At 32.1% G+C, this 20,326-nt stretch overlaps 1 protein-coding gene across 7 annotated transcripts in view; it reads left to right on the forward strand.

Moving 5' to 3' along the window:
• The window catches only part of ATP9B (ATPase phospholipid transporting 9B (putative)), a 487,939-nt gene that overhangs the window by 283,089 nt on the left and 184,524 nt on the right, over window positions 1-20,326 (forward strand). For all 7 annotated transcript variants that reach the window (XM_074204072.1, XM_074204073.1, XM_074204074.1 and 4 more), the window contains one exon: window positions 1,282-1,358. In XM_074204072.1, the coding sequence (XP_074060173.1) occupies window positions 1,282-1,358 (77 nt within the window). The remainder of the gene's footprint in view (window positions 1-1,281; window positions 1,359-20,326) is intronic.

The following is a 20,326-nucleotide window of genomic DNA, read 5'->3' on the forward strand; positions in this document are numbered from 1 at the left end:
TTTTTCAAGAAGACTACTAATTATGTAATGTATTTTAAATTTTCAAATATTTCAAGTATAGTATTTAATATGTTAGTTACTTCACTTGGGGAACGATTATTATATAAGACTATATTGGCTACTTAGATTGAACAAATATTTATGAGTAGCACTTAATATGGGCCCTTTTACTGTGTATAACTATATTCCTATAATATCAATTAGTATCAGTTGTTATCTTAATATTTTGTAGTATTATATTTTTAACCTTCTTATTTATTCTTATCCTACATTTCAAATATTAGGACAGAAGGAGCACTGACCAGATTCATTTATAATAACTTAAAAGGATGTCATTATGAGAATTATAATTATTCTTGTTGGTAATATTTTAAGTAAGAAATATGACTTATCTAAACTCCTCTAATTGTCTGCCCAAGTTTTTTTGCACGTTTATTAAGTGGATGAAAAATAATATTCATTTAAAATTGTACCATTCTGTAGACTGATGTCAGAGGTTTCAAATTATTAAACTGTTACAAGTTATGCAGTTGCATCATATAAACCTTTTTAATCCACTGACCCTCTTTAAAATAGTGTAAAGTTATTTTCTCTTTAAAATTGTTTATAAACAGACAACTTTTAAGGAATAATATGACTAATAGTGGTAAAGGCATTAAAAGAAAATAATTGACTGTTTTTGTAAAAATTCTGCACCAGAAAATATCAGATTCTGTAGACCATGTTCAATTATTTATAACTTTCATATTTTTTATTAATCAGGTGGAAACGTGCTTTTAAAAAATAAACTTTATTAACTCCTTATTTTGGTTTTTAAAGTTTTTAAATTCAAATATTAATATTTTGGACAGTTAATGATTTAGCATCTCTTAAGTGATAGTAATGAACGGGTGTTATTCCTTTTTTATCACTCTTTCATGAATGCTAATGAAAGGCTATAACCACTTTGTGATGGTGATGAAAAAGTTTAGCATTTAATTCTCTTCAATGGTTTATGTGCAAAGAACAAGGCATATTTAGATTACATGAGTGATCATTTGAATGCTGAATATACTCTTTTTTTTATGCTGAAATATTATCTGAATTTCTTTTCTCCCCTCCCCATACATATTTACAGATTTGAAGTTCAAAAAGGTCTTTCTTAAACTAGACTACATAATCAATATTCTTTTATTTTTCCCAGCAACGTAATTATATATATATATATATATATATATATATATTAGCTTTTGAATTTTGTTAATGACCAGTTTTTTTAAAGGACTATCTCTCTTTTTATAGGAACTGTAATAGGTGTTGTCATTTACACTGGAAAAGAAACTCGAAGTGTAATGAATACCTCCAATCCAAAAAACAAGGTAGGTTAGAGTAAAAAAAGTGGCTGCTCTAAATAATTTTATTTTTTCTTTTCAATGATTTAACATACATAAAAGTTTGTGCATTTTTAGTTTACCATATAAAAAATATTTAACAAGCATCAGCAATCTTAATTTGCTTGATGATTTGACATAGTCTTACTGTGTTATATGTTATAATTCTTCATCCACAAAGATAAATTTCTTATTTTCAGCAACTTAAATTGACTTATCAGGGTACATTTGGCACCCTTCACTTTTTTTTAAATTTAAAAAATTTATTTAAGGCAATGGGGTTAAATGACTTGCCCAAGGTCACAGAACTAGGCAATCTAGCTGAGGCTGGATTTGAACTCTGGTCTTCCTGATTCCAGGGCCAGTGTGCTATCCACTGCCCCATCTAGCTGCCTTCAATCCCTTCACTTTTTAAAACAAAAACAAATTCTAGTTTAAAATCATACAAAATATATCCAGTATTATGTAGATCATTTTTGGCTTCTGATTTCATTTGCCAGGATTAGGATATAGTGATCATTTTTCACATCCATTGTTCATAGTTGTCAAACAAATTTATCTTATCAATTTTTAATAATTTTCAAAAATATTTCACTTCAGTGATATTTATATTGGTAACAGTATTTTCTTTTTTTCTTAAAGATTTTATTTATTTTGAGTTTTACAATTTTTCCACTAATCTTATTCCACCCCGCCCCCACAGAAGGCAATTTGTCAGTCTTTACATTATTTCCATGGTATACATTGATCTAAATTGAGTGTGATGAGAAAGAAATCATATTCTTAAGGAAGAAACATAAAGTGTAAGAGATAGCAAGATCAGACAGACAATAAGACATCAGTTTCTCTTTCCAAATCCAAGGCAAAAGTCCTGGTCCTTTTTCAATCTCCACAGCTGTCTCTGGATACAGATGGTATTCTCCATTGCAGAGAGCCCCAAATTGTCCCTGATTGCCGCACTGATGGAATGAGTGAGTCCATCAAGGCTGATCATCACCCCCATGCTGCTGCTAGGGTGCACAGAGCTCCACTGGTTCTGCCCATCTCATTCAGCATCAGTTCATACAAATCCCTTCAGGCTCCCATCCCTCCTAGTTTCTAATAGAACATTGGTGTTCCATGACATACATACACCACAGTTTGCCAAGCCATTCCCCAATTGAAGGACACCCACCCAATTTCCAATTCATTGCCACCATAAACAGGGCTGCTATGAAAATGTTTGTACAAGTGATGTCTTCACCCCTTTTCATCATCTCCCCAGGGTACAGGATAATAGTATTTTCAAAGTCATTAACTTTTTAGAAGAATAATGGTGGTTATTAAAAGATCAGCCTATATCAACCTTGTCATCCCAAATGATTGTTGAATGTATAGTAACTTAAATGTGAAAATTTGGGGGAGGGAATTCTTTCTATTAAGATATCAATTTTTAGGGGCAGCTAGGTGGCTCTGTGGAAAGAGCACTGGCCCTGGAGTCAAAAATACCTGAGTTCAAGTCTGGTCTCAGACACTTAATAATTACCTAGCTGTGTGGCCTTGGGCAAGCCACTTAACCCCGTTTGCCTTGCAAAAACCTAAAAAAAAAACATATCAATTTTTAAGCTAATTCAAAAGTTTTTAACGTGTCGATGTTAAAGATTATGCTAATTTGCTATGTAATTTTTTTTACATTAAAAGTATCATTTTATAGAGTATATTTTCTGTTTAGCTAACATTAAAGAACGTATTTAGAATTGTGTATCAGTGTTATAATAGAATTCTGTTTAAATTTAATAAAAACATTTGTTTATGCTACTGTTTCATTCAAATGCAATCTGAATTAGCTAATCCTTCTGAAGTCAGGAAAATGCAACATACCTTTAAGCATAGTATTTCTTTTTGTAACTTTATTTTGTTATACCCCTCAAAGTTTCCATTAACTGCTTTTCCTTCAGAGCATATAAACCAAGATACTCTTCTCATACCAATATGTGGTTAACTCCAGTTATCTCTAATAGAATTTGCATGCATAAGATCTTCTATATTTAATGAGAAAATATAAATCTGTATAACTATTTTGTATAATTGTTTTGGGTATACATATATTTGCAGAAAATACAATCATTTAAAAACAAAAAACTCCTGATTTTAATTTTTTTAGTTTCATTATAGTTCTTTGCAGTCACCTTATAGACAATATCATTAAAAATTAAATATGGAACCAAGAGAACAATGTACACATTAACAACAACATTGTGAGATGATCAACTTTGATGGAAGCAGCTCCTCTTAGCAATTCAGACAGCTAGGACAACCTTGGACAACGTTAGCCCCATCCAGAGGAAGAAAAACAAAAGAAAAAACATAAAAAAACCCAACCCTTCAGAATCTGATGAACACTTCATAAAAATTATCTCTTAAGTATCTCTTTCCTTCAATCCTAATTCCTCATACTGAAAATGACTAATCTGTAAGCATGTTTATCAAAAACATACCACCCTGAATGTTCACCACTGAGGAGAGGGAGTTGGGAAGGGAGGGTGGAAGGAAATTTTGTAATTAAAAAAAAAAAATATATGTATATATATATATATGTATATGTATATATTATATATGTGTGTGTGTGCGCATATAAATGAAAAAAGGAAAAATTAAAAAAATCAAATGTAGCTAGTGATAGAATCATACACATACAATTCTATTAGAGCTATATTTCAAAGCAAAAGTGAAGGAAATTTTTTCTTTTGTATTCTAGATAATAGCAGATATGTAGCTTATGATTTTATTGTAATTGTTTGTATTTTAAAAAGGTTTTAAACTAACTGAATTGAGATGAATCTAGAGTTTATGATAATATTTTGAGGGGAGACTATAGCTTTTATTTTTATTTTTATTTTTTTAGTTTAGTTTTTTATTTTTTTGCAAGGCAATTATGTTAAGTGGTTTGCTCAAGGCCACAGAGCTAGGTAATTATTAAGTGTCTGAGGCCTGATTTGAACTCAGGTACTCCTGACTCCAGGGCTGGTGCTCTATCTACTGTGCCACCTAGCTGCCCCTAGAGTATAGCTTTTAAACTATCTCCTCATGTACTTCTTCACATGATCCTTTTACTCTATAACTTTATTCTCTTTGGTCTGTTGTTATTCTTCCTTTATTTACTAGCATTTGTCTGGCAGTCTTCCTTCCTTCCTTCCTTCCTTCCTTCCTTCCTTCCTTCCTTCCTTCCTTCCTTCCTTCTTCCTTCCTGGGATTAAGTGACTTGTCCAAGGTCACATAGCTAGTTAATTGTTTACGTGTCTGAGGTCGAATTTGAGCTCAGGTCCTCTTGACTCCAGGGCCTGTGCTCTTGCCGCCTAGCTGCCCCTCTGACAATTTTTCTCCAGCTTTGATGACAACTACTTCTTTCCATCCATTCCAGTCAGGCTTATGATTAGTGATTGCAATTTACAGAAATGAAATTCTATTAAATGCTCCTTTCTAGGCATTATGTAGTGTCTAATTTTCTTTTTTGTTTTTTAACTTCCACAAACTTTGATTTTTACCACCTAAATGGTTATTGGTTTGAGTGGTTCTATCCCTCCCCTCCTTCCCCGCCATCCCCCTTTTTGGGCATAGTACTCAGTAAAAGATAACAAATGACTGAATACAAAAATTTTTATGAAGCATTTTTAAGAGTTGGGTTACCAGCAATAGATGCTCAGACAAGACTTATTTTGTATTTTAGATACTCATATGCAATCTTAAAGAGAGATTACACAGTGCATTTCAGGAGGAACAAAAGCTTTTTTCCATGGTAAAACACCCTTCTAGAATGATACTGTCCAGGAAGATAACCTACACTTTATGAATGAGCAAACAAATAATGGATGATATCATCTGGACAAGTTTAAGATTGGAGGAAAATTTAAGAAAATATGCTTATAATAGGTTAAAACTCTGAACTGTCATGTACAAAGCAGGAAAGAGATCCAGGAGTTCTGTTTGCTCCTAGAATTTTCCTGAAGACAATATAAATGTTTTGCTTTCAGCAAAGAAGGGTGATAAATCATTGGACAGTAAAAGTTTGGAAAAAAATTTATAAAACATACTTGAGCAAACCAAATTGAATAGATTGAATACCAGGTGGGTTACTATGCTTGATATATATAACTCATCTGGAAAGCAAAATTGGAATAATCAAGGGTGGAGAAGGAGATTAAAAAAATCAACAGTAATCCAAATGAAGTAAAACTAGTCTGAAAAGAGGAATAAAGATATTTTCAGAGGTATGTAAATCATAGATCTTATGAAAATGTGAGCCTTATATTATTGTCTAAATACTGCAATGCTCTGCATATTTTATTTTAGGCTTATGCCACAAAATCTTTTTAGCCAGTCTAAAATCCTAATTTTGCAGTCAGAAGATCCTTATAGCATTTTTTAAATGTTACCTGAGAGTTAATTAGCATCTGTTACCATGTTATGGATGATGAAATTAGATAGCTGTCTCCTAACAGAATGGCCCTGATGGAGGAGGACATTGAACTTAAACAGATATTTTAATAGTGGAAGAGCAGAGGTCAGGATTAGAGAATTTAAACAATCTGCACTTAGGGGTGAAACTAGGAATATAATCTGTCTCTCATAACTTCTAGTTGAAATTTCCTAATTGTATATTCTTTTACAAAATCAGCATAAAATATTATTTTTACATTTAAAAGGCACATAGTCCCTCCAAGTCTCAGCTAAAATCCCACTTCTTGATCCATCTCCATGTTAATACATTCCATATGAGATTCCCTTCAGTTTACCCCGTGTGTTTCTCATACGGCATAATCATAGGCATGTTATTCCCCCCATTAAAGTCTAAACTTCTTATGTATAGGAACTTTATATACCTTTCTTTTAATTACCATCTTTTGTATAGTATATAGCCTAGCACAGAAAAGGCATTTTACATATTTTTCTTGACTTCATATGAGTAAAGATTTATAGCTTAATGGATACTGATTTTGTACACCAATTTTTCCCTTCTAACTCCTAGCCATTCTATCTATTTTTCCTACCTCTTCAGTGCCTACCTTGGAAATTTCTTTGATAATGCATCTCTTTAATATTTGTTTCTCCTAACTTTCCTTGAGTTTACTTTCTTGTAATAATCTCTTCTAAAAAAAAAATGCCGTATGTGGTCATTTTGAGCTAAGGTGTATTTTCTATGTTTCTGTAAAGAAGAAAACTTGTAATAGCTACCAGGAGTGCTTGTTTTTTTCTTAGAGAAACTGTATTATTGGTGACTCTTGGAGTTTCATCTAGTCAGGTGGTCCTAGGTTCTCTAAGTCAACCAAACTTCCAGCCTCAATATTGATAATCCAGTGAACATGAAAAATCTCATGAAATCTTTGAAGTCTTTTATGAACTTTTACAAGAGTGTTATGTGATATTCCTAGTTGTCAGTTTGGATCAATACTATATTTGTTAGGGGTGGCTAGGTGGCGCAGTGGATAAAGCACCAATCTTGGAGTTAGTAGTACCTGGGTTCAAATCCCATCTCAGACACGTAATAATTACCTAGCTGTGTGGCCTTGGGCAAGCTACTTAACCGCATTTGCCTTTCAAAAACCTAAAAAAGAAAAAAAAATACTATATTTGTTTAGTAATGTTTATTTAGATATAGAAACTAAAAATACAGTTCTTTGATTTTTCCTACTAGATGGAATATAAATTCAAAGGCTTGCCTCCAATTACAAAATACTCTCCTTGTTCATAGATGCTTCACAAAACTGATGCTTGAACCAGTACTTAATTTTCTAACTCAGTACATATTTATTTATTTTTTATTTTTTAAGTTTTAGAAAGGTTTTATTTATTTTGAATTTTACAATGTTCCCCCCAATCTTGCTTCCTACCCTCTCACAGAAGGCAATTTGTTAGTCTTTACATCATTCACATAGTATGTATTGATCTAAGTTGAATGTGTTGAGAGAAATCCTATCTTTAAGGAAGCAGAATTACATAAGACAATTTTTTTACAAATTAAATTAAAGGTACATAGGTCTTTGTTCAAACTCCACAATTCTTTCTCAGGATACAGATGGCATTCTCCATCGCAGATATCCCAAAACTGTGCCTGATTATTACCCTGTTGGTATGAGCAAATCCATTAAGGTTGATCATCATTCCCATGTTGCTGTTAGGTTGTACAGTATTTTTCTGGTTCTGCTCATCTCACTCAGCATCAGTTCATGCAAATCCTTCCAGACTTCTCTGAATTCCCATCCCTCCTTGTTTTCTAATAGAGCAGTTCCATCACATACATATACCACAATTTGTTAAGCCATTCCCCAGTTGATAGACATTCACTCAGTTTCCATTTCTTTGCCACAACAAACAAGAGCTGCTATGAACATTTTTGTACTTGATCTCTTCAGGGCATAGACCCGGTAGTGATACTGCTGGATCTAAGGGGATGCACATTCTCTTGGGCATAATTCCAATTTGCCCTCCAGGAGGTTGAATGAACTCCACCAACAACATATTAGTGTCTCAGATTTCCCACATCCCTTTGATCATTGTCCTTTTTGGTCATATTGGCCAGTCTGAGAAGTGTGAGTTGGTACTTCAGAGATGTATTAATTTGCATTTCTCTAATAATTAGTGATTTAGAGCTATTTTTCACATGACTATGAATTGCTTGTCTTTTTTTTTAAAAAAAATTGGCTCAATTCTCTATATTTTAGAGAAGAGCCCTTTGTCAGAAACACTAGTCATTAAAATTGTTTCCCATTATATTGTATTTCTTTTGATCTTGATTACAGTGATTTTTGTCTATGCAAAAGCTTTTTATTTTAATGTAATCAGAATTATCTAGTTGATTTTTAATGGTGTTCTCCATCTCTTCATTGGTCATAAATTGCTTCCCTTTCCGTAGATCTGACAGGTAAACTATTCCTTGATCTTCTAGTTTGCTTATAATATTTTTTTTTATGTCTAGATCCTGTACCCATTTTGATCTTATCTTGGTATAGGGTGTGAGGTGTTGGTTTAATTTAAGTTTCTTCCATACTAACTTCCAATTTTCCCCCACAGTTTTTATCAATGAGAGAGTTTTTATCCCAATAGCTGGACTCTTTGGATTTATCAAACAGCAGATTACTATAATCATTTTCTGCTATTACATCTAGTCTATTCCTCTGCTCCACCACTCTATTTTCTTAGCCAATATCAGACAGTTTTGATGACTGATGCACTCAGTGCATATTTAAAACTATTTAGAGCTTTGAGGGATCTTCTTTTAAAACTTTATGCAAATAGAAAGTTTTTATTCTTATGTAATTATCTTTACAATAGAATTCTGAAAAAGTTCAAATTATAAGGTTTTCTGTAGGAGTTATGGACTTCATATAACCGGGCCTTACACATATTTAATAGAATGATACTTGATTACATTTAAGAAGGGGAAAAAATTCTTATAGGAGGTTAGGAAAAATCAATTGTGACAGGTTGCCATTTTCACGCCATTCATAATAATAAGTTGCTCAGAGCAGGAACATCAAGGATGAAATGATAATACAAATTGCCTGAAGTAGTTATTGTAATCCTTTGGGTATATTGATTTGTGTTTCTAATAAAAAGATGCTTTCAAATGTCTCATTGACAAAGAGACAAGTGATATATGCCATTATGTGAATTAGAATGGCCTCTTATTATCTGAATCTTTGTAAAGGCATTTTCAAATAATAGAACAACAAAGAATCAGCACAGTTTACAGTGTATGCCTAATGTGTGGAGAAAAATTAACATAGTTTTAGAAAATATATTCCTTGTCTTGAAAAACATTAATTTTAATATATGTATGCTTTATGTGAAAATTTATTTGATAACTGAAGAGCAAACAATTATTGTGTTTCATATATTACATATATTTTCACATCACTGGTTTTTCTTAGTTGTTGCTTTCTAAAGTGGTACAGTATTTTTGGATTTAAATACTTGTTTAAAAATTTGAGTATATGTTTTATAACCAGCTACATGTTTGAAATATAGCATTAAAGTCAATCCTTTTGGATTAAAAAAACTTTTGAGCATTTTTAGAATAACTATTATTAATATTAACAAATCACAGTGTTTCAGAGCCTCATCGGGAAAGGATTAACTCAAAAAGCAAAGCTGCAATAAAGTAATTCAGTAGCGTATAGACAAGCCACAGTATGGTTCTTAGGATTATGACAATACACATACCGCCTTCGCTTGTATAATCAGCACACTTTGATATTACAGCTGCTAACAATTAAAAGTTGTGCTCTTTCATCTGAGATGTGAACATAAATAAACTTATAATTTCAGGCAGCAGTAAAGAGGCAAAATGTTAAATGTTAAAAAAAAAGCCATTCCTAATTATAACATCTGGGATATAGTGTTATATCATAGTATTGTTGAAAATATCTAAACTAAAAAAAAAATTGAGTCTTTAAATTCCATTTAAATATGCATCTTATTTAGAGTTTGGAAAACAGGTGCTTTCAGTTGAAAAATATCTTCATTATTTGACTTATAAGTTCTTTCCTAAATTATAACTTTTACTTATAACTGAAATTATAATTCTTTTTAGTAATTGTGAAACTTTGAATAAAAATAAGAGCTTCCTCTTTTACATCATTGTATTTACATGTAGAATTGTATATTAAAGTATTTGATAATTAAATATTGCCATGTTATTATCCTTTACAGTGAATTTTCATTGATAATGACAAAGAACATTTTTCAAGTAAGAATTATGATGTTTCTAGTTGATGAAATTTTTTAAAATTATTTTACTTTTTTTTGAACCAACTGGCTCATACTTTAAGTGTATAATGAATATATAAGCCTATAATTTAAAAAATATTTTTATTTTAACAATACTGTAATCCATGAGGTTTCACCCTAAAATAATGCAACAGTGCAAAATTATGCCTGATCTTCATAGAACAGTGAAAAGTGGGAGTCCCAATATCTGAGTTCAGATTTTTGCTCTGCTCTCAGTATGATTCTGGGCCTCATTCTCCTCATCTGTAAAATGAACAGACTAGATTGGATTACCTCAAAGGCCTTTCTAATTCCAGATCTATGATCCAGGAGTTAGCCTTAGCATTACTTCTTAAATGGGCATTATTTTTATTGATAGGACCATTCTGGAACAGTTAAAAACATAATCTGAAATATGTTTGTTGATTATACTCTTAAGTGACGACGCATAACTTCAAGTGACTTCTTCAGAACTTGCAAATAGGACAAGAGCATATATTTTAAGAAAAATAAACTTTAAGAAGCCGAGATTCCTTTTGATTTTCCAGATTACTTTTCTCTAAATGATTTTCATTGCCTTCTTTCCATGATTACCTATCTCAATATTTTTTATTAAAAATATATTATTTTTCTCTGATCTAGAAAACTTAATATAGATTGAGTTTATCTACACTTAAGATATCTGAAAATACCTGTTGAAGTCTGTAATTCATTAACTCCATTCTGTTATAGTCAAACTAGTAATTTCACTAAAGTAATCTTTTCAAAAACTACTTTCAATAAACATGTGTCTGATAAATTTAACATAAAATTAAGTAGCTTTCATTTTCTCCATGTAATTAGCATTGACAACTAATAATTACCTTTTTCAGAACATTAAAAATATATGATACATGTTTCTGAGTTTTCAAACATAATAGGATATTAATTGTCAGATTTTCCTCCAAAGGTGCAGTTATCCTCAACAAGGAGTATTACTAATGTAATTTTAAAAATATATTCAAAACCAGCATTTCATATGCTTTTAAAAACCCCATCAAGAATAATGTTTTTATGATCATTTTTACACAGTAACCTTTTTAGAACTTAAACAGGACGGAAAAAATGGTTTTATGTACACTAGAAATTATGTGCCCTCTCTTTTAATTTTATGTAAAGTGACACTATTTTTCTAGGTAGATTAATGGTGCATAGTGCTATAATATGCCTTCATTATAATATGCCTTCAGTTCATGGTATCTTAGGTCAAAACCCAGAAGAAACCTCAGATAATATCTAGTCCATCATTCTCATTGTTTACAGATGATGAAACTGAGGTCCATGAATATCATCTGACCTGCCAAAGTTCACATACCACCAAGTAATAGGTGATAGTGGTAGTAGTCTTGGGAGTAGGAGTAGGAATAGGAATAGGAATAGGAGGAAGAGTAGTAGTAGTAGTAGTAGTAGTAGTAGTAGTAGTAGTAGTGTGGTGGTGGTGGTATGGTAGCAGCGGTAGCAGCAGGCAGCTAATATTTGTATAATACCTTTATGTGCAAAGAATTATGCTTAGTGCTTTGCAAATATTATCTTGTTTGATCCTCACAACCTCCCTGAAAAGTATTATTATCTCGGTCTGCAGTTGAGGAAACAGACAGCAGATAAGTGACATTCTTGGGGTCACATTTTAAGTGTCTGAGACTGAATTTGAATTCACGTCTTCCTTATCCTAGGCTCAGTACTTTATGCCTTGTTCATCCTCAGAACCTCCCTGAAAAGTATTATTATCTCGGTCTGCAGTTGAGGAAACAGACAGCAGATAAGTGACATTCTTGGGGTCACATTGTAAGTGTCTGAGACTGAATTTGAATTCACATCTTCCTTATCCTAGGCTCAGTGCTTTATGCCTTGTTCTAACTATTCCAAAGTGGGATTAAAACCCAGATTTTATGATTTTAGAAAGAATACTTAGGACTAACTGAAAATATAATTTATGGAGTCATATCTTGTAAGGTTCTAAATCATTGTTGAATAAACAGTTACATATTGTTAAAATTACCCTTGTTACTTCCACTTTTCCAATGATATGTATTGCAATGAAACTGCTCTTTAGACAATAGGAGCTGGAAAAGGTTTAGGGTCTCTTTAAGAAAAGGCAGTTGGCATAATCAAATAGAACTGAGTTGGATCTTAATGGAGACTAATAACAATTTTACTTTTCATAAGTTTCAGCTGTGCCATTGATTGAAGAGAAGGAACAAGGATTCCTTGCTCAAAATAGCAAAATGCAAAACATATAACGACTTAGCTATTGATAAAATTGTTGATTAGTGGGAAAATGCTTTTGAAAAGGTTTTACTCATTACGATTTTATTAGAAGGTAGTCATGTTACTAAGTAAATGTTTCTTGTTTCATTATAAGACATGCAAGGATACAAGGAAATTAAAGAGATAGTACAACAGGAGTCTTCCAACTAATCCTTTATGCTTGGAAGGCTAAGTCATGTAGTCCCTCAGATTTGTTGCCTAAACAGAATGAAAAGACTTATCCTTTGGATGTGATGAATTTGAGAATCACACTAAGAAGACAAGATACATTTTAAGAGACTTGGGAGAACTGAAACCAACTGAAAGACAAAACAAATTGCACAACCTTCATTTGATTTTCTGTGGCATATAAATTTAAAAATAGATTAAGGAGTTAAATCACTGGCACTTTATAAATTTTTTCCTGACTATTTAATTGTTGTTGAGCCTGTGTAATTTAATTTATTAGGTTAAATGATGTGATTCCATGCTTATTAATATACTAAGTTCTTTTATAAAGCTAAGAATTTTACAAAATGTAAGAGCACTGATAATATATTCTTTGATCCATTAGTGCAGTAAGAATGTATATAAAATCATTTTGTAATTAAAAGAGAAAAAATAACATTTATAAATTAAATAATCCTGGGATACAGTAGTGTTCAATAAGATGTTGATCATATGAAGAACTAGGGAAGAGGGTAACAATTTTTTTTAAATCAGAGGTATTATTAATGATACCTAGTGTGAAAAAGATTATTAATTACATCTTACTAATATACCTTATTTCTCAATCTTGTAAAAATAGCCTTCAGTAATTAATTTTCTTCAGTGGGAAAGGGAAGGAAGGAGCATTTTATATAGCTCATTCTATGCACTAAGTACTGTGCTAAGCATTTTTACCAGTGTTATCTCTATGGGTACTTCAGTGAACTACCTCTTTAAAGCTACACTATTGACTTTAAAGGTATAAAGAATATAAGATATGTTAAAAGTTTGTTGTGAATTTTTAATAGCATTTGATTTACTAGACCCCAAAAGCATCTTTATATGTTATCCTTCAATGGAATGTCTTCTGTGGGTGTGGTGAGTTAATAATATAAGATTCCTGGTTAGATAGTAACAAAGATAATTTTGCTCAGTGATCCTCTTTTTATGACTATCAAGTAAGGATTCATAAAAGAGGAAGATTAATTAGGCAGTTCATAAACAGCCCTTAAGCATCTGTCATTTGACAGGATTCATGCCAGATACTGGGGATACAAATACAAAAGTGAAAGTCTTTGATGAACTCATGGTCTAGGAAATATCTATATATGCTGTAGGAAACAGCATATATATTTCATAGGTGTATACAGAGTTAGTAATTTGAAAACAGAAAGTCTGTAGCCACTAGGGAGATCAGCCAAGGCTTCCTGAAAAAGTAGAGATTCTAAGAAGTAGATCTGATGAAGGGGAGACATTCTAAATGACCCAGGGGCAGGGGAGCCATGACATTGATAGAGGGCAGCCAGCAGAAAGAGATGGAAATGGGAAATGGAATGCTTCGTCAGAGTGACAGTAAGATGGGTAGTTTTCTGAGTTTCTGATATATAGCTTTCAGGACTGCAGGGATTAAAAATGACAAGACTGGCAAATAATTCAGTGTGGGGCAAATGAGTGAGGAATTGAGAGTGAGATATGCCCAGCTGACTCAAAGTTTGGTAGTGTCCTTGACTGAAATAGGGAAATTTGAAAGCAGGGTAGTTTATTGGTTAAAGATAATGATGTTTTGGACATGTAGAATCTGAGTTGGGCCTTCCCTCAAATAGGGAGCACAAAGAAGTTTATTCTAAGCAGTAGGGAAAACATAAGCAAAAGCATAAAGATCCAAATGACAGGACAGGAATTCAGAATATATCCTCCAGTTTGGCTTACATTAGGAATATGTGAAAATAAGAGGAAATAAACTATAAACTCCTTGAGGTCAGGTTTTCACTACCTTTTGTTATTCATTGTCTTTAGTTCAGTCCCTTCAGCACAGAAAGTGCTTAATAAAAACTTGAATTGATTCTTTTGGGTCTAGTGTGAATTAAGGTTAGACAGATAAAAGTGGACTCAGATTGTGAAAATTCTTAAAATTTCAGGCAGGAGTTTAAACCTGATATCCAGTTGAAATATCCAGTAGGTAATTGGTGATAGAAATGAAATGCCATTACGGTCCCTTAATAAGAGCTCTAGTAATTCAATTAGGCTGTTTTAACAATCCATACCAAAAAAAACCCAACAGCCACATAGAGAGTGCTTGTTGACCAGACTTATAGTTGGGACTAGATAAAGAGTCCATTGAGTTAATCCATCAAGATTTTATATGCGTGTGTGTGTGTGTGTGTGTACATATATATATATATATATATATATATATATATGTACATACACATATATGCACTGAATGTACATTGCAAATGGCTATAGTACAGGGGCAAGAATTAGTGAAATAGGGAGAACTTGATTGTTTGGGGAAATTCTGTTCTGTGTTATCTGAAATCTCAAGATGCTTCCTGAAACAAACTAAAAGCAATCCTTTTAATATCAGTATTGAAGTTCATACTGAGAGACAAAGTATGTATAAATAGACCAAGGTACTATTACTAAAATTAACTTATGTTCAAGAAGAAAAATAAAATTATTATCCATCAAGCATATCTTAGAAAATGAGATGTGCCAGTCTTCTAAACGGCTTTAGTGAGTAATAAATGTAGCCTGAGAAATGTACTTATAGGTATATTGTTAAAATATTAAACTGCATAGTTAATTATGTTGCCTTTGAAGCGGGAAGAGCCAGGAGTAATAGTTGTATAGTGTAGTAGTGACTCTTAAAAATAAAATTCACTGGTTTTTGTTAATCTCAATATAAATTTTTTTCACCAGGAAATGATTGTTACATTAATATCAATTGAATAATAATAATAACAACAACAATGATGATGATGATGATGATAAAAATTGTCATTGGTCCTAATTTATTACAACTTGGTATTTATACATTTCCATTTTTTCTCTTATTTACAAAATAATTTTATATGTTTGTCTTCAGGTTCTATGTAATATTTTATAAGAGAATAGTTTTAAAGTTAGAAAAAATGTGATTTAATAATCAAATCCATCTAAAATAATATATATGTATATATGTGTGTGAAATTTGAAATATGACCCACTGCATTTACTGATATTTTCTTTTACTGGAAAGATAGGAAAGGAAAAGATTGTGAGAAGTTTTACATATCATACTAAGTTTATATTTGATACCAAATGTAACATTAGGGTGCTGCTATAGTTTGCTGACATGATGACATGATGATATTCTGCTTTAAGAAAATTACATTGATGACTTTGTGGAACATGGTTTGTAATGAATGCACAGAGATTTGAGTCAAGAAATCCAGTTAGAGAGCTATTGTAAGAGTCAGGGTGGAGGTTGATGGAGGCTTCAACATATTTATTCATATTCTGATATATATGAAAAGCTTTTCAAATTTCAAATGAAGATTTTTTAATTGAATTCTTTCTCCAAGGTAAAAAAAAATTTCATACTTAATAATAAAACAGTTTTTTCAATCTAATTTTATTCTTAAAATCTTACATTGTGTCTTAAAGTTAATATGCCACAGTCTCTGGAGAAAAAAAATGCCATTTAATAATCTTTTAATAGGGCTAGGACCCCTATTTGTATACTGTAAAATATGGAAATAAATAAAAATTCCTGCACAATAAAAAATATTGTTCCTTATTTTAGGCAATCTTCACTATGTAATATACAATAAATTATACATATATACATATATATAGAAATATATGCATTATATGTTTGTATGTATAATATAAACTTAGAGATCTTTTTCCATCAAAAGAACAGCTATATAATAATGATAGTATTGATTGTTGCCATAGATTTAAAATTTAATAGTCTTTAACAAATGGTAAATTTTCAATATATATATATATATATATATATATATATATATATATATATATATATATAAAATAGAAAGAGGATAGCATAAGAGATTGAACTTCTGTTATTTTTTCTCCTCCAATTCCCTTCTTCTATTTACTACTTAAAAATAAAAGAGTCAGTCTTTCCTTTTTAATAGAATTTGAACTTCAGTGGGATGAAGTTTGTTGATAAGATTCTCAATTTGTAAGAGATTAAAGAAAAAAGAAAATTGAAACCAGCACTATGGGAAGCCAACTCCATCAAAAATGAATCGTCAAGGAAAAAGGACTTCCACCACAGCAAAGATCAGAAGATGTATCATGCATAAAACTTTTCTGTCCTTAGCAATTATTGACTAGCTGCCAGTAGCAGGCAGATGAGTGAAGGCTAGTCAATGAGTCTTCCAACCTTCATTTTTTTTTAGTTTTGGGGGGTTTTTTTTTGTTTTTTTGCAAGTCCAATGGGGTTAAGTGACTTGCCCAAGGCCACACAGCTAAGTAATTATTAAGTGTCTGAGGTCAGATTTGAACTCAGGTACTCCTGACTTCATGACCAGTGCTCTATCTACTGAGCCACCTAGACGTGCCCAGCCTTCATTTTGTAGCACTCATTTAAGGAAGCAACTGCTATGAAGAGTCTGATGTTCAGGAATAAAAAGAGGACAGCCTAGCTGCAATTGCACAGAACTCTGAGGGAGAAAAGAGATAGAATGTGTCTTTGCTATATTGTCTATCATCTCTCCCCAGTCTCTAATGGTAAACAGCCCTGATCCCAAGAACTTAGAGAATAGTGATGTTTCCAGCTTAGTGCTCTCAGTCATCTTCCCAAAGGGAACTACAGCTACTAAAGACTTAAGAAAGAAAGTTCTCATCACCAAAATTCTTGTCATTCTGAAATAGCGTAACATCAGAAAATTATATGATTATATTGGTGGAAAAAATGTTAAAGAAGAGGCATTGCTATCTGTTTTGTCACTATACTCTTAGACCATTGGACCTTTTCATCTTACCTACAGATGAAACCTCTCTCTCTCTCCCACTACAGTGTACACTCCTTGAGAGTTGGACTAACTTTTCTGTTTTTTTATCCCCAGCACTTATCAAAGGGCTTTTCATTTAATAAGAGTTTAATAAATGTTTTATTCATTCATTCAGAAAGAGATGAATACCAAATCAATATGCCAGCTTGATAAAAATTTCACTGCCTAGTTCAATCAACCAGTCATTCAGTATACATAGAAGAGCCTACTTATGTGCCAAGCATTATGGTAAGGGCTGGGGGAATACAAAGAATGGCAAAAAAAATAGTATCTGTCCTTGAGGAGATCAATCAAACTACACTCATAAAAACTCTTATATATTAATTTTAGAGTTGGTCCCTACCTCAAAGTACTTAAAAATCTAGGAGAAGCTATATAATAAACAAAAAATTATTTCCTTTTTTTATCTTACTATAATAGATGTTTGATTTGTTTATTTCTCTGTTTTAGAAATGACTTTTTGTTTTTCCTTTAAATTAAATTACTTGTTTTAAGATTAAATAAAAAAATCTTTTAAAGGCAGATTTATGAATTCTAAACCAATGAGTTAGTAACTTGACATTTTGGTGATGATTGGCAGCAGTGTGATCCCTGATCTAAAGAAGCATGTACAGTCTTGTCTCCCAAAATATAGAAATAAAAAAGAGATAAATATTTGATTATATGAAGCTTAACCACTTGTTCAAAACACAATTCATGTTTAATACAATTTAGAGAAGGATTTGTTTTGCTAGAGTATTTAGTCATTCAAGCAAGAATTTTCTTGTCAACAATTTATTTTTTATTACAATTGCAAAAATTGTTTCATTGCCTTAGGATACAAATGCACTCTGAAATACACACAAGGAGAACAGAATATTCTTAATTGATCAATTTAATCTGTTCTTAATTCTGTTCTTATTAAAGAAAAATTATTTCCAGCAAGATTTAATTTCAGTCTAAAATAATATGTTTTGTATTTTAGATAGATGCACTTGATAGATTAACATGATTTTTAGAATGAGATGGTTCTGTACAATCTGTCTCATTCGACAATCAAACTAGATTTTACTATAAAATACAATCCAGACTTGAAAAATCAGACTAAATTGTGTTCCTTGTGATTTCTTATTCAGTAATCAAGCTTGTTTGGATATATCTTCCTTAAACTTTGTCTAGATAGAATTATTAAAGTGGAAGCAGCTAGGTGGTACAATGGATAGAGCACCCACTCTGAAGTAAGGAGAACTTGAGTTCACATCTGGTTTCAGAAACTTAATAGCTGTGTGACCTTGGGCAAGCCATTTGACCCTAATTGCCTCACCAAAAACTAAACAAACAAAAAAGAATTTTTGAAGTGTTAAAAGGTTATTTTGAGGTAAGTCAACAAGCACATATTAAAACCCACTATCTGCCTGGTAGAAACTGTGCTGAACTTTGGAGATAAAAAGAAATGCAAAAGACAGTCCCTTCTCCAAAGTATCACCCAGTCTAATAGGGGAGACAATATGAAAACAGTGGTTTACAAACAAGTCACAAGAGGAATAGAAGATGGTATCACAAAGAAGACATTAAGTCCTGGGAAAGATTTCTTAGAGAAGGTGAGATTTTATTTTGAGATTTGAAAAAAAAACTAGGGGTGCCAGAAGGGAGCAGAAGATGATGATTGCAGAATTTGCAGATGTAGTGTCTTGGGTGATGAGCAGTCAGGAGGTTAAAATCTGAATATATGAAAGTTGGGGAATAGAGGATTAAGTAAGGTTTAAAAAGACTGGAGAGTAGGAAAGGATCAAATTCTGGAATATGAAAGGCATTAAAGGTCAAACAGATGATTTGATCCTTGTATTGATCAATTAGCAGAAGAGGGGAGAATGGATGAAGAGCAGAGAGACTTGAGATAGAGAAACAAATGACTAAGCTGTTAGAATGACCCAGGTATAAGGTGATAAGGACAATGGTGGCAGTATGAGATGACTTACTCAGTCTTTTCAGTCATTTCTGACTCTTTATGACTCCATTTGGGGTTTTCTTAGCAAAGATACTGGAGTGGTTTGGAATTTTCTTCTCCGGTTCATTTTATAGATAAGGAAATTGAGTAAATAAGAGTTAAGTAAATTGCTCAGAGACACATAGCTAATGTCTAATTTCACATTTGAGCTCAGGAAGATGAGAGTTCTTGAATCCAAGCCCAGCTCTCTCTGCACTATGGCATCACCTGGCTGCCCTCTATCATATGTCATAAAGAAAAACATATGCTGGCCTTGGGGGCAAAATTCTCAGCTGAAAGAGTAGGGGTTCTAAAATATATAGAGAACTGAATCAGATGTACAAGATTACAAGTCATTCCTACTATGAATAGGCAGTTTTCAGATGAAGAAGTTAAAGCTTTTTGTAGTCCAATAAAAAATGTTCCAAGTAATTATTGATTATAGAAATGCAAATTAAAATTATGAGCTATCACCTCACTCCTATCAGATCATCTAAGATAACAAAAACGAAAATAATCAGTGTTGGAGAGGTCGTGGGAAAATTGGAACATTAATGCCCTGTTGGTAGCATTGGAAACTAATCCAGCCATTCTGGAGAGCAATCTGGAACTCTGCCCAAAGAGCAATAAAATTGTTCACACCTTGTGTTGCAGCAATGGAGTACTATTGTTCTGAAAGAAATCATGAATGATCCAACTTTAGAGAAACATGGAAAGACTTGGATGAACTGATGCTGAGTGAAATGAGCAGAACCAAAATGCAGCAACTCTTCTCAATAGTTAAGAGATCAAGGACAGTCCTGAGAGACAATGCCATCCATATCCAGAGGAAAAACTATGGAGTCTGAAAGCAAAGCAAAACATACTTTTTTAAAACTTTTATGTTTTTCCTTCCTTTCTCATGATTTTTTTTCCTTTTCCCTTAGTTCTAATTCCTCTTTCAC

Source organism: Macrotis lagotis, chromosome X (assembly GCF_037893015.1).
Source record: "Macrotis lagotis isolate mMagLag1 chromosome X, bilby.v1.9.chrom.fasta, whole genome shotgun sequence".
NCBI lineage: Eukaryota > Metazoa > Chordata > Mammalia > Peramelemorphia > Peramelidae > Macrotis > Macrotis lagotis.